The sequence below is a fragment of the Bos indicus genome, chromosome 1 (assembly GCF_029378745.1).
Source record: "Bos indicus isolate NIAB-ARS_2022 breed Sahiwal x Tharparkar chromosome 1, NIAB-ARS_B.indTharparkar_mat_pri_1.0, whole genome shotgun sequence".
NCBI lineage: Eukaryota > Metazoa > Chordata > Mammalia > Artiodactyla > Bovidae > Bos > Bos indicus.
In genome coordinates, this window is record NC_091760.1 from 138,549,591 (window position 1) to 138,565,776 (window position 16,186).

Sequence of the window (16,186 nt, forward strand, 5' to 3'; positions counted from 1 at the left end):
CATTAAAGTAGTTATTGACATGTGTGTTCCTATTGCCATTTTCTTAATCATTTGGGGTTTGTCTTTTTCTTCTCTTGTGTTTCCTACTAGAGAAGTTCCTTTAGCATTTGTTCTAAGTCTGGTTTGGTGATGCTGAATTCTCTTAGCTTTTGTTTGTTGATAAAGCTTTTGATTTCACCATCTAATCGGAATTAAATCCTTGCTGGGTAGAGTAATCTTGGTTGTAGGTTTTTGTCTTTCACTTTAAATATATTCTGCCACTCACTTTTGGCCTGCAGATTTTCTGTTGAAAAATTCGCTATTAGCCTTATTCCTTTGTATGTTAATTTTTGCTTTTCACTTGTAGCTTCTTAGGTTTATTTTTTGTTAGTTTTATTAATATTGTCTTGGTGTACTTCTCTTTGGGTTTATCCTTTATGGGACTCTCTGGGCTTCCTGGACCTGGTCGCTATTTCCTTTTCCATGTTAAGGAAGTTTTCAACTATAATCTCCTCAAATATTTTCTCATATCCTTTCTTTTTCTCTTCTTCTGGGACCCCTATACTTTGAATGTTGGTACATTTAATATTGTCCCAGAGGTCTCTAAGACTGTCCTCAATTCTTTTCATTCTTTTTTCTTTACCCTGTTCCTTGGCACCTATTTCTGTCATTCTATCTTCCAGCTCACTTATCCTTTCTGCCTCAGTTACTCTGTTATCAATAGAGCATTTTTAATTTCAGTGAATGTGTTTTTCATCACTGTTTATTCTTTATTTCTTCTAGGTCTTTGTTAAATGTTTTAAGTGTCTCTTTCATTTTCTCCATTCTATTTTCAATATTTTGAAAATTCTTTACTATCATTACTCTAAATTCTTTTTCAGATAGGTTGCCTATTTCGTCTTCATTTATTTGGTCTTGTAGTTTTTTCCCTTACTCCTTCATCTGTAACATATTTTTTTGTCATTTAATTTTCCTTTTTGATGAGTGGAACTGTGTTCCTGTCTCACTAGTTGTTTGAGCTGAGGTTTCCAGCAGTGGAGTTTGCAAGCAGTTTGGTAGATCTGGGTCTTGGTGTTGAGATGTGGACCTCTAGGATCCCTCACTCTGATTAATATTCTCTGGGACCTGACATTCTCTATTGTTTCAGCAATTCATACTCAGTGCTCCCACCTCAGGGGCTCAGGCCTGATCTCTGGCCAGTGAACTGGGATCCCACAAGCCATGAGCTGTGGGGGGGGGGGGGGGGGGGGGGGGACTTTTAAAAAGGGGGGGGAGGCAGAACAGTAACAAAAAATAGCAACCCCTGAAGGGTAAAAATGTATTCCAAGAGTAAAGAGAGAGAAGAAAAAAAGGCGGGGGGTAGGGGGGGAATTATATATATATAAATAAGAGGGGGCAGAATATAAGTAAGAATATAAATAAGAGGGGGCAAAGACTAAAAAGTACTAAAATAAGTTTAGAAAACTAACAGAAATAGTAGAAAAAAATAAATATATGTATGAAACAACTACTGGAGAGTAAAACCAAACTCCACTGGTAAATAGTAAAAATAATAATAAAAACCAAAAGGCAGAACAAACCTTGGCTGTAAAGGGTAGGGCTTAGGTAGGGAATGGCTTAAGAGGTGGCAGTTTTTAGGTGGAAGTGGGAGTCCCGTGAGGGTGAGGTCCTGACTCAGGACCCAAGCCTCCAGAAAAGGCCCTGGATGAGGATGGAGGGAGGCCCAGGCTCCATGCAACTGAGGTGGCCTCTGCATTGCCTTTGGCTTTGAGGAGTAGAAGATAAGGTCCAGGTCCCAGGAGGCTCCCAGGGCTGAGTGGGTGGCGGAACACCAGATGGATTCCCCTTTCCTCCACACCTGTAAAGACCCCTTCCCTGCTGGCCCTACGTGGGCAGTGTGTGCCCTTGATGGTGGCCCTGAAGGACAGAGGGGGCCCCATAGAGCAGAGATGGATCCCCAGAGGGCAGAGGGCTCAACCTGGAAAGCAGAGAGCTCAGCCTGGAAAGCAGAGGGGAGGTCAGAGGGAGAAGGGCCCTAGAGGATGGAGGGGGTGCCCCCCAGAAGGAGGAGGGAACCAGAGGGTTTAAGGGGGTCCCAGATGGTGGAGAGCCAGTTTCAGAAGGCAGTCAGGGCCCTTGGAGGGGTGAGGGGCCCACAGAGGACAGGAACCCTGGAGGGAGGAAGAACATGGAGAACAGAGAAGGAATCTGGAAGGTGGAGGCTGGTATCCTTTATGGCTGAGTGCTCAGCCTGGAGGGATGACGGTGCCTGAGAAGGGGGGGGAGGGCCTTGAAGTGTAGAGGGGAGCCCCAGGGGTTTCCCAGAGGGAGGGAGGAAACGGGAAGGTGGAGAGCAGAGGGAGGCCTGGAGAAGTCTTTGGAAGGTGACCTGGGCCCTGGACGGCAGAAGTCGTCCCAAAGGGCAGAGAGAGGTCAGCCTGGGGGCCTTAGGAAGCTTCCCAGGGCCCATGGGCAGGGGACACCAGGCAATTCTCTATTCCTGGAACCCTGCAGAAGCCTCCCCACTCCTCATGTGCAGATGACCCATGGTGTTGGGGATAAGGAGTGGGGCTGGGGAATCCCTGCAGAGCAGGGCACCCCAGAGAACAAAGGGAAGATGGCTCAGTGGGAGAGTAGATAGGGCCACGGAGGGCAGAGGAGCCCCCAGAAGGCAGATACCCCGGCCCCTGGCCCCAGAAGATTCCCTGGGGCCAAGTGCAGTGGGTACCCCAGGAAGGTTCCCCACTGGATCCTCCAGCCCTCTCAGGGGTCCCTCCCAGTGGAGCAGGCACACTGCTCTGGATGCCCAAAGGCACCCAAACCATTCCCAGCTTGGTGCCCAAACCTCTGCCCCTCCCCCAGCAGCCCTGAACTCCTCCAGTTGGAGTGAAAGGGAAACCCCACGGGCTTCCTCCAACCCTTGAGGATCCCTCCCCTTCCTGGCCAAGCAGGCATGCTGCTCCTGCCAGCCAAGGGCTCCCAAACCGCTTCTAGTGTGCCCAAATGGCCCCTGCACCCAAACTGCTTCCCCTCCCCCAGCAGCGCCTCTATCCTCCCAGGAAGTGAAAGAAAAGCACGTCCCTCCCTCTCCCAGCCAAACAAGCACACTGCTCCAGGCACCCAAAGGCATCTAAGAAGCTCTTGGCACCCAAATATTCCCCGAGCCCCAACTGCTCCCCCTCCGCCAGCAACCCCTTTGTCTCTGGTCCTCTGTCCTGGACCTTCCCTCACTCCCCACTTCCTGGTACCTGGTCGCCCCTGGGGCTCCTCCTGGCAGGCTGTCTGCCAGAGATCCCTCACCAGTGCCTGATAAGCCCTTTCAAATGCTGTCCAGATCAGCAGCTTTCTACTCAAGACAGAAATCCAGTAGGCTTCATGAGATTCACACATAAAATAGGTGAGGTTTGCAGGAAATAATGGTTTTAGTGTAACGTTAATGTAATTCACTTAGTGGAGAGATGGACTTTTTAACTCCTAAAGCTCCTCATTACATTAGCAGCTAGTTGGTGATTAATCTAACAAGTAGAGATATGAATTGAATTACTTTGGAACATTCAAGCTGACAAAGTGTTCTTTCTTCTGTCTTTCCTGAGAAAGTATTCTTGTTGGTATGTTGAAACTGATTCTTGCACTGGTGTTCTTCACATCTGTAATCATGATCATTATATGCTGTATTTTCTTAATGTTGCCGTGATGCTAGTTTGATGGGGTGCTATATAAGCAGCTAAATGTCTCTAAAGTAGAGGTTGGCAAACTTTTCCTATAAAAGACCAGATGGTGAATAGTTTAGACTTTGCAGATTGTATGGTCTCTGTCCCAACAACGCGTCTTTGCTTTTGCAGTATGAAAACAGCCATGTGCTGTGCTGTGCTTAGTTGCTCAGTCATGACACTACATAAGTCAATGAGCATGACAATGTTCCAATAAAACTTTATTTACAAAACAAGCAGTGGGCTGAATTTGGGCCACATGCCATAGTTTGCTGATCCCTGTTCTATAGCAATGGTAACTCTGTCAGGCTATGCTGTGATTTTGCTATGTTCAAGTATGCCTGCCTGAACACTAATCCACCCTACATTAGTGATACAAATTATCATTCATGAGCATCTACAATATACCAGGTGTCAGGTGTCAGCCCACATTACTCCCCAAACATAACCATATTCTTAACAGTGGGTCTCATTACTTCCAGTCTACAGATGAAGCACAGTGAGGCCAAAAAATTTTCCCAGAGTCACAAGGTGAAGAAGTCACAGTGTCTGGATATGACCCCAAATCATTCAGTCTTTTTCCAGTTCCAGTATTCCATTTTCATGATCACTGTCATGGCTATGCACTGCTTCCTTTTCTCTTTCAAACCCCAACTGACATCTCCCTTAACTAAATTCCTTTCATATTGGACTAAAAGAGCAAGGGCATATAGCCTCCAAGTTATTTCACTATTAACATTTCACTATAGCAAAACTTTAGTAAAATGCCTCTATCATTAATTTTCATTGTACTGAACTGTCCTAAAGGCCTTCTTAACACTGATGGTCAAAGCCAAGAAAGCTGAAAATTCCAGATTGTGGTCAAGTAACTATACAATTAGATGCAGATTTGTTGTTTTTAACTATGAATCTCTGAGTATACATTTGAGATGCTTTTGAGCTGCTTATGAGTAGTTTTATTTCCAGAAATCAGACGGAAGTACTGCTAAATTCTTAATAGTAATTATGCCTGATATTTGTACAGTGCTTTTCTAAGTGTCCTCATGTATTCTCCGGAGAAGGCAATGGCAACCCACTCCAGTACTCTTGCCTGGAGAATACCAGGGATGGGGGAGCCTGGTGGGTTGCCGTCTATGGGGTCGCACAGAGTCAGACACGACTGAAGTGACTTCACCAGCAGCATCAGCATGTATTCTCTCTTTTATTGGTAATAATAAATAGCAGTAATGCTTTCTGAGTGCTGATCATATGCCAGGCACTGGACTTAAAACTTTATGTGCATCACTTCCTCTAATCCTTCTGCATTGCTATGAGGAAAGGCTGATATCCTCTCCAATTAATGGATAAGAAAACTGAGATGTGAAAAAATCAAATACCCTGTCCCAGATCATCCCAATTGTATATGGTGAAATCAGGATTTGAAAGACAGTGCACTACACATTAGATTTTTAGTTGCTTGAAGGTGAAGATTGTATCTTGATTTATAGTACCTCCTCCTGACAATTCCATGCCAATCTTGAGTAGTATCTTAAAAGAATGTGAAATGAAGTTTTAAAAAATTACAATATACTTCTATTAGGAAAAATAAGATACCAAAGTGTATATAGAGTACAAGTATTTTTTATAAGAAAAAAATAAAATTATATCTAGATTCTAGAAAAAATTATCAAACTGTTATTGATAGTTGTGGTATTATGGGTGAGTTATGGACCATTTTTTTTCTTCTATTTTTTTCATATTTCTATTTTTATATATTTTTTTTATTTTTAAAAATAATGATAACAAAAAGTTTAAAATGATCAATAAAAGAAAAAAGAATAATAACTGATAGAGTTCTTCCAGTGTATTAGGAACCAAGAGTCTATCCCCCCGGAGGAGGGCCCCAAGGACGTGCAGAACATGCTAGTGTGTCCACACTAGGAAGTGGGGAGGGGGCTCCAGTTCTTTCACATAAGGGATGAAACACAAATAGACTTGAGGGGTGAATGTCTTGAGCAGATGCATGTTTGTGTGTTCCTGCACAGTGAAGCCAAACAAACCAAAACATCAGAGTTTGGAGCAGAGAAAGATTTCTTTCAGGGCCAAACAAGGAGAGACGGGTGGCTTATGCTCTGCTGCTGCTGCTGCTAAGTCGCTTCAGTCGTGTCCGACTCTGTGCGACCCCAGAGACGGCAGCCCACCAGGCTCCCCCATCCCTGGGATTCTCCAGGCAAGAACACGGGAGTGGGTTGCCATTTCCTTCTCCAATGCATGAAAGTGAAAAGTGAAAGTGAATTCGCTCAGTCGTGTCCAACTCCTAGCGACCCCATGGACTGCAGCCCACCAGGCTCCTCCGTCCATGGGATTTGCCAGGCAAGAGTACTGGAGTGGGTTGCTTATGCTCTAAAGTTTGACAAAACTTTTTTTTTTTTTTTTTTGGCCACACCACTTAGCTTGTAGAATCTTAGTCCCCTGACCAGGAATTGAACCCATACCACTGACAGTGAAAACCCGGAGCCCTAACCACTGCACACACTGCACCACCAGGGAATTTCCTCAGCACAGCATTTTTAAAATGCCAGGTGAAAGGAGCGAGTCCCAGGGTATGTGATCAGCTCATGCATAATTCTCTGATTGGCTGATGGTGGTGGGATAACAGGAAAGTGTCATAGGGTTTAACATGATCAATCCTTGGGTTCCAGGAGGCCTGGGTGCTATGTGTTGAAGGTCATTGTGTAGTTCACATCTGTTGGGTGGGAGGTTTTCACATCTGGGGAACAACTCAGGACATGTGCATCAAATACTGTTATCTGGGTACTTCAGAGAGGAGCTGAAGCAGAGGATGTAGTGGAAGGGTTTGTCTCAGAAAGGCCCCATAGGATCCTGCTCAGTTACACAAAGATGTAGCCATTAGATAAAAGTGTGTCTGGGAGGAGGCAGGAGCTGTTTCTGTGGAGAGACACGGTTTGCAGGGCAGACTTACTGATGAATGCAAGTGTCAATCAGGGACCTTCCAAAATAGAAAGGAAAGGTATTTTCTAGACTCTGTGCATTTGGTCCTGGTTGGGTGGGGAGGACAGCCAAACGGAAGGCAGATATCCCCTCCTCCCTCCTCTTTCTAAAGTATCCTACGAAGTTTTCACTATAGAGCCAATCACATTATTTTCCTGCTCAAAATCCTCCAGGGGCTCCCCACCGCCTCTTAGGTGACTGCAAACACTTGGGATGCACCTGTAAGGTCCTCCACTTCATGCAGCTGCTCCACCAGTATTGCCTCCAATTCTTCCCCTGCACAACCTAAGGCTACAGTGTAATTCAGCTACTTGGTGTGTATTTTCTCTTTTACACCTTCAGTCAGTCTATTCCCTCCCTAGAAACATCCTCCTCACAACTGTGTACTTAATATTCATAACCTAAAAGTTGAGAGTTATGTTTTATTTGGTGGAAATTTTTGGGACTTCAAGCCCTGGAGACAGCATCTCAAGTGACCTTGAGAGAACTGCTCTGAGGAGGCAAGGAGAGGAGCCAGGTATATAGAAGTTTTGCCACAAAGGCCAGGTAGTCTTAACATCGAAAGATTATTGTTAATTAAAGAGAACCAGATATCCCAAGTTAGGGAACTAAACACTTTTCTATGTATGGGAAGATGTAGGAGTCCGGGCTCACTGAAGTAATTTCTTTGATATGCACCTCAGCTATCTGGGACCAGTATCCTGTGTTTTCTCATCCTGAGTTTCCTCCGGGTTCACTGTAGAGAGTGGCTACACTCTGATGGCTACTAGATGGCAGGTGTTCTTACCTTCCTGAGTTCCCTCAGGGTCCACCAGCTCACCATCCCTGGTGGCTGCAATTGCTGATGACTGTGACATCCTTTGTTTTCTTTTTCTCACAATCGTATTTTATAGTCAAAATCCATCAACTTTCCCTCTTCTCTGTTGTTCATTCATTTACACTTAACCCTGGGTTATGTTTATGTGTATACTTAGCACCAAACTAGATAGCACTTTGGAGGGCTGAGAAAAGGTTTTATCCTTCCTTGAATCTTAATATCAAGCACAAGTTTCCATGATTGGTATATTCCTTAAGAGTATTTTTTTGACCTAAAGACTAAGATGGCTTTAGGCTTTATTCTACTTTGCTGCCACCTGGATTTCTGGGGCAGGGAATAACCTGGTGAAATACATAGTAAGAATGTGATGACTAAAGTTGCGTCTCAGATAACCTCCTATTATTTACACAGTGTTCATGTCACTCATTCATTCACCTGTGTATTCATTCATATATCCAGTAAATACGTGTGCCACTAAAAACTAGATGCTATAGAAAATGCTAAGGAAAAGGTAAAAACATAAAAGAAAATAAAACATAATTCCTCTTTTCTGAAGAGTTTATAATGTATTGGGGTAAAAAGCAAACTTAAAGATATGCTGCTTCCAGTATTAAAGTGCCTGTTTGTTTTATGTTATTCTGCCACTGAAAACAACTGTAAACACTGAGCAAGATATACGGGACGTCTCTTTGGGAGTCTTTAAAGGCAGTCAAAATTTAGGAGTGGAGAAGCCAGGAAGAAGAGAAATCCATTGAGATGATTCAGATAGTCTACACAGATTTTCCACTCAAGGCAATTCCATAAGGCTGATTCATAAATCCTAGGGAGAAAACAGCTGCTAAAAAATAAACTGAGCAGTGGTTTTGATAGTCTCATGGTGTTGGGGAAGCAAAACTGGAACTCAGGGTTATAGGGACAGCTTGGGTTATTTGTAGAGGCTTCAGAGGAGGGAAGCAGCCCAACATTTGGAGTGACTTACTCTCTCAGGGCATTCACTAATTAGCAAATAGCAACTTAGAAAGAAACTGAACCAAGAACTGTAGAGCCAAGAGATTATGGCCTAGAGCCTGCTATACACAGTGAAATATGTCAGAAAGAGAAAAACAAATATCATGTTTTTTAAAAAATATAAAAACAAGTAACACATATACATGAAATCTAGAAAAATGGTACAGATGAACCTATTTGCAGGGAAGGATTAGAAACACATAGAGAACAGACCTGTGGACACAGTGTGGGGAAGGAGAGGATGGGATAAACTGAGAGAGCAGCACTGACATACATACACTACCATGGGTAAAATGGCTAGTGGGAAACTGCTTTGTAACACAGGGAGCCCAGCCTGGTGCTTGTGATGACCTAGAGGGGAGGGATGGAGGAGGGGTAGGAGCAAGGCTCAAGAGGGAGGGGATTATATATATACACATACACACACACACACATACATATATATAATTATGGCTGATTCACATTGTTGTATGGCAGAAATCAGCACAACATTGTAAAGCATTATCCTCCAATTTAAATATTTTTTAAGTAAAAGAGAAAAAAAAAGAAATAACAGATATAAACAGTCTTCCAGAGACTCTCACCAACAAAAATGAGTATTGACAGCTTTTCAAGGAGAAACATCCATCATAAACAGTGAGTTTTTGAGTGAGAGTCTTAAAGGACTATACCTAAGGAATAAAGAAATCAGAACTACATCGACTTCTAAAGACTTTCAAAAAAACCAACCTCTATCAACAGCTCAACCTTAATTGGATTCAGGTGACCGCCCCCTTTATAACTGCTTGCTAGAAGCTAAAGTCTCATCTAAAGCCTTTATAACTGTTTTACATTGTATCTAGTATTACATGATGTCTCAGAAAATGAAGATCATGGCATCTGGTCCCATCACTTCATGGGAAATAGATGGAGAAACAGTGGAAACAGTGTCAGACTTTATTTTGGGGGGCTCCAAAATCACTGCAGATGGTGACTACGGCCATGAAATTAAAAGATGCTTACTTCTTGGAAGAAAAGTTATGACCAACCTAGATAGCATATTCAAAAGCAGAGACATTACTTTGCCAACAAAGGTCCATCTACTCAAGGCTATGGTTTTTCCAGTGGTCATGTATGGATGTGAGAGTTGGACTGTGAAGAAGTCTCAGCGCCGAAGAATTGATGCTTTTGAACTGTGGTGTTGGAGAAGACTCTTGAGAGTCCCTTGGACTGCAAGGAGATCCAACCAGTCCATTCTAAAGGAGATCAGCCCTGGGATTTCTTTGGAAGGAATGATGCTAAAGCTGAAAATCCAGTACTTTGGCCACCTCATGCGAAGAGTTGACTCATTGGAAAAGACTCTGATGCTGGGAGGGATTGGGGGCAGGAGGAGAAGGGGACGACAGAGGATGAGATGGCTGGATGGCATCACTGACTCAATGGACGTGTCTCAGTGAACTCCTGGAGGTGGTGATGGACAGGGAGGCCTGGTGTGCTGCGATTCATGGGATCGCAAAGAGTCGGACACGACTGAGTGACTGAACTGAACTGAACCTAACAGAAACAGGTAATATTAAGAAGAGGTGGCAAGAATACACAGAAGAATTGTACAAAAAATATCTTCACGACCCAGATAATCACGATGATGTGATCACTCACGTAGAGCCAGACATCCTGGAATGTGAAGTCAAGTGGGCCTTAAGAAACATCACTATAAACAAAGCTACTGGAGGTGATGGAATTCCAGTTGAGCTATTTCAAATCCTAAAAGATGATGCTGTGAAAGTGCTGCACTCCATATGCCAGAAAATTTGGAAAACTCAGCAGTGGCCACAGGACTGGAAAAGGTCAGTTTTCATTCCAATCCCAAAGAAGGGCAATGCCAAAGAATGCTCAAACTACCGCACAATTGCACTCATCTCACACGCTAGTGAAGTAATGCTCAAAATTCTCCAAGCCAGGCTCCAGATGTTTAAGCTGGATTTAGAAAAGGCAGAGGAACCAGAGATCAAATTGCCAACATCTGCTGGAACATCAAAAAAGCAAGAGATTTCCAGAAAAACATCCACTTCTGCTTTATTGACTATGCCAAAGCCTTTGACTGTGTGGATAACAACAAACTGTGGAAAATTCTGAAAGAGATGGGAATACCAGACCACTTGACCTGCCTCTTGAGAAATCTGTATGCAGGTCAGAAAGTAATGGTTAGAAATGGATATGGAACAACAGACTGGTTCCAAATTGGGAAAGGATTACATCAAGGCTGTATATTGCCACCCTGCTTATTTAACTTACATGCAGAGTACATCATGAGAAATGCTGGGCTGGATGAAGCACAAGCTGGAATCAAGATTTCTGGGAGAAATATCAATAATCTCAGATATGCAGATGACACCATCCTTATGGCAGAAAGCAAAGAAAAACTAAAGAGCCTCTTTATGAAAGTGAAAAAGGAGAGTAAAAAAGCTGGCTTAAAGCTCAACATTCAAAAAACTAAGATCATGGCATCTGGTCCTATCACTTCATGCAAATAGATGGGGAAACAATGGAAAAGTGAGAGACTTTATTTTTTGGGGCTCCAAAATCGCTGCAGATGGTGATTGCAGCCATGAAATTAAAAGATACTTGCTCCTTGGAAGAAAAGCTATGACCAACCTAGATAGCATATTCAAAAGCAGAGACATTACTTTGCCAACAAATGTCCATATAATCAAAGGTATGGTTTTTCCAGTAGTCATGTATGGATGTGAGAGTTGGACTATAAAGAAAGTTCAGCACTGAAGAATTGATGCTTTTGAACTGTGGTGTTGGAGAAGACTCTAAGAGTCCCTTGGACTGCAAGGAGATCCAACTACTCAATCCTAAAGGAAATCAGCCCTGAATGTTCATTGGAAGGACTGATCTTGAAGCTGAATCTCCAATCCTTTGGCCACCTGCTGCAAAGAACTTACTCTTTGGAAAAGACCTTGATGCTGGGAAAGATTGAAGGCAGGAGAAGGGGACGAAAGAGGGTGAGATGGTTGGATGGCATCACCAACTCGATGGACATGAGTTTGAGTAATCTCTGGGAGTTGGTGATGGAAAGAGAAGCCTGGTGTGCTGCAGCCTGTGGGATCACAAAGAGTCAGACACGACTGAGTGGCTGAACTGAACTGTCTAGTATGTAATAAAAATTAACAAGCATAACCAGAGGCAGAACAGATAATAACAGGCCCACAGTGTCTGTAGTCATTGTCAACTTAAAAAATAGTCAAAACCTAAGAGTTGAGAGTTATGTTTTATTTTGTGGGAATTTTTAGGTTTTCAAGCCTGGGAGACAACATCTCACATGACCCTGAGAGATGGAGGGTCTATCCATCTATTTCACGGAGGCAGGCAGGATGGGGAGTCAGGTTTAAAGAAGTCTGCAACAAGGGACAGGTAGTCTGAACAAAGAAGATTATTGTTAATTAAGGAAAATTATTTCCTTATAATTTATTAAGGAAATATTTCTTTAGATATTTTGAGTTAAGAAATTTAGTGCTTTTCTATGTATAGGAAGATGCAAGAGTCTGGACTTAACTGAAATCATTACTTTAACATGCATCTCAGCTATTGGGCCCAGCACCCTGCAACTTGATTTTTCACATCCTTAGTTCCTCATTCACCATAGGGAGTGGGGGCAACTTGTGGCAGCAGCTTAATGGCTGCCAGATTGGAGGCATTGCTCTTCCTCAGTGCCCTCTGGGCCCAGAAATTAAATTTGGAGGCTCGGAATAGCTGATGACTGTGACATCCGTGTTTACTATGGCGGAAATACTCCGTTTCACACATCAGACACAGGCTTTACAATAACTAGGATGAACCTGTTTAAGACAGCAGATACACTGCTTCTTAGAGACCCGGCATTTGAACTGATCTTTGAAGACTGCTTGGGACTTCAATCAACCAAGTCCTTTCTTCTCAAAGGACTTAGGGGTTGAGATACAGCTCCTTCTAGCCGAAGGTGATGAAGACTAAAGCAAGGAAGGGTCAAATTCAGGGGTATTTTATCCAGGGCTGTAGCAAATGTGTTTGTGCAAGGGGGAGAGAAAAAAACTCATTTTTGCTCATCTATTTTAGGATTTCTTCAGTAAATCTGACCCATTTCTGGAAATTTTTCGAATGAATGATGATGCAACTCAGCAGCTTGTGCACCGAACTGAGGTGAGAAGTGCCATCTTCAGTTTTGCCATCTCGTTTCCTTAACATGATACACTGACTTTACCTTTCTTAATGTCTGTAGGTCTCCCCCAAGACCTGGGGTCTTCCCAGTCCTCTCTTCATTCTGAATGTGGGTGTTATAAGAGGAGACCCTTTCTCACACATATTCTCCACTATTGACCTTTAATACAGAAAGCCAGCAACTTATTAATAATAAAAATATGAATCCTAGTCAACATTTGATGAGCGTGATGAGGTGCCAAGCAATCTACTGAGTGATTTTACATACATCATTTTATTTACTTCTCACAACTATGCCTTGACATGGCTATTATTACCCCATATTACAAATGAAGAAGCTGAACTTTGAGGAGGTTAATTCACCTTCCAGTTCTCACAGTGAGCAAGAGGTAGAGCTAAGGTTTGAATTGTGTGTGTTTGACCCTGAGCTTTGCTGTAATTTGAGAAGCCAATCAGCCTCCCCAGGGAAGTCCACACACAGTACTGATGTCAGGTCTGCATATAAACAGCTGCCCTGTGTCAGCAGGCACTTGATCTGGCTGCATCTCCTTCTCATACTCCCACCTTCTCTCCACATGTCTGTGAACCTCATCCTTCAGTATCCCACCCACTGCTACCCGTGACCACACACCCACTTAACAACCAACCCTAGACTCCACTTTGTATTTTATTTTCTGTATAAGTTCGTTCAAGAGAGAGACTTGTTGGGGTGAGAAGTGCATTGATAAGGAGGAATGGCTCAGAGCTGAGAGAACTGTTGTGCTTGCAGCATAGCGTAAAGGAAGAAGGAACTGTCATGTCTCCTACAGGAGTATAGCAGGTTCTGTGTTCCCACACCTCACACTGGAAATCCAGTTCCTTTTTCCTGAAGTGGTAGAGTTGCACGTAGCATTAGGGGAACATTTCATGTCATATTTAAGGTAAGCAAAAACTGAATAATCTTGGACAGGCTAGTCTGTGAATGTCATTTTGTACATGGTTAGCATTTAATAAAAGAATGAATACATGAATGGAGCTGGATATACATAGTATGTCCACTCCCTGTAATAGCACAGTATGACTCTTTGGACAGTCACAAACTATTCCCTAGGGAATAGTTTCAAATGCAACTTGGATGGTTACCCTGAGTGGCACCTTATCACCACCACCAAGTAGAACTTTTTCCCCATATAAAGATTCCTTTGATGGAACGAAGTTCTTTCAGAAGAAGTAACGGAATGTTGGAGAGAATCAGAAGTGGTACCCATTCATGCCTTTGCCCAACCAGTGCACGGGGACTTGAATGTACAGGGAGAAGGAAGAGGGGTGGCATCATATTAGACTTCTCTCCTGACGGCATCCCTCCTTTCAGTTTTAATGCTGGTAAATTCCCCTGTTCCCAGCGTCTCTAACACTTCCCCATACCCCATTGTGAGGGGCTCCTGGAGTCTCACAAGAAATGTGATTGTAAAGTTTTCCAATGAATCGATCAACATAACATTGCTTTTTCCTCTTTCTTACTCAATAGATATAAAATAACCAGGCAATACTATTCTCCCTGGGTAAGCACATGTGTGCACACACACATACAGATTTTAATTTCTAGTAGAAATTTTGATTTGCTATTGAGTTTTACATAACTGTTGTAGTGAAACATCTTCACTCTTAATATTTCTATAAAGGTGAGAGATTTAACCAAAATAATTTTATCTAACTTTTTTTCTCACTATCACTTTGATCATTCAAGGAATGAGAACAAAAAGCAAAGTCACACAGGAACATTATTTTTCTACTCTTTAATGCACTACAGGAAATTTAATAATGAGCCTACAGTATACTCAATAATTCATCATTATATTAAGGAATTCAGAAGAAGAGGGAATCACTTATAAAATAATTAGGTTGAATAGAGAATTAATTTTTTTACAATACTAAGATTTCTGCTAACTAAAAACTTCTTATGAAGAGAAATCAATATGACAGAATTCCATTTAACTTCATTTGTATGTCCGCTGGAACAGTGGTTCTCAAATATCATGCATCAGGATCACCTAATGACCTACCTAGGGAGTTTCTGTCAGTATATCTGGTTGGAATCTAGGAATTTGTACTTAAAAAGTTCCTGCAGTTCCAAGAATCACACTTTGGGACCCACCCCCAGAGCATACAGTACAATCCTAGATATGAGCAAATACTCACACATTCTAAACCAAATTGAATTATTTGAATCATTTGATGGCAGAATAAGACTTGACTCAAATGGACCCTCAGGCAGGATTTAACCAAGTTCATGATTAGTAAACTGCTTTTAAAAGGATTACACTCCATTATAGTCTTAGTTTGTGATCCTGAAATTCTGAAGATCTGCCTTCATGCCTTCCAAGCATACTCCTAGGATTTTTCTTCTGACTTGCAATTTGATCTAACCAAGGTCACAGGTCACCAAAGACCACTCAACTGCAGCAATAGAATTTCCCACCTGTAGACTTTATGTATGCTGACCTCAGTAGAAGGGAATTTATGCCATAGCAATGACCTGCAGAACAGGGGATCCTTTATCAGAGGCAGAGGCAGCCCATCTCCTTAATCCTACCCTCTTTTGATATAGAAAGGGTCATCTCCAACACCCACATACTGTACAATATTATTGTTGTTATTCATAAAACAACACCCAGGCTAGTGATCACAGGAGTTCTGCCCATAATGTTCACTTAGTGAGCACCTTTCAAAGGTTTACTACTGCAAGTTTTCATTAAGGCATCTGTTGCAGACAATTGTCCGTTTCATAAGCTTCTCTAGCTTTCAATGCTTCTCAAGTAGTTTTTATGTTGAAAATGAAAATGTCAAGCATTTCCTCTCCCACCCACCACTCCTTTCTTTTTTCCTCAGGTTGTGATGAATAACTTAAGCCCAGCCTGGAAATCATTCAAAGTATCTGTAAACTCTCTATGCAGTGGAGATCCCGACCGCCGGCTGAAGGTCAGAAATCTGTCTATGTCTAAGAAATGCAGTTTTACATATTTAATCCTCCTGTTTCTCCTCAAGCGAATGATGGCAGACTCAAAATTTTCTGTAGCTTTTACCTAGATCTCTTAGCATCTTGATGAAAAAAACAAGGGGTTTCCTTCTGCTAGAGCCTTTGAGGCTCCTGAGATAATAAGAGATAAATCCCAGTTGTGTTAGGTTGAGAAGCAAATCCCATGGCTTCTCAGAGAGAAATGTGGCAATAAGTTCAAGGACTAATTTGGAGTTATTATAAACACAAATACTGTTGTTGTCAGTTATCTACTGCATAAAATACCACTCCAAAATTTAATATTTAAAACTATAACCATTTATTTAGCTTGTGATTTTGTGCCTTGGCAAGCTGAGTTCATCTAAGAGGATCTTCTGGAGAAAGGCAATGGCAACCCACTCCAATATTTCTTGCCTAGAAAATCCCATGGACAGAGGAGTCTGGTGGGCTACGGTCTATAGCGTGACAAAGAGTTGGACATGATGTCCAAAGAGTTGGACATGT

The 16,186-nt window shown here is 42.4% G+C and overlaps 1 protein-coding gene across 4 annotated transcripts in view; it reads left to right on the plus strand.

Annotated features, from left to right (window-relative positions):
- Positions 1-16,186, plus strand: part of CPNE4 (copine 4) — a 686,364-nt gene that overhangs the window by 507,574 nt on the left and 162,604 nt on the right. For all 4 annotated transcript variants that reach the window (XM_070794756.1, XM_070794770.1, XM_070794775.1 and 1 more), the window contains 2 exons: positions 12,586-12,669; positions 15,556-15,645. In XM_070794756.1, coding sequence (XP_070650857.1) covers positions 12,586-12,669; positions 15,556-15,645 — 174 coding nt within the window. The remainder of the gene's footprint in view (positions 1-12,585; positions 12,670-15,555; positions 15,646-16,186) is intronic.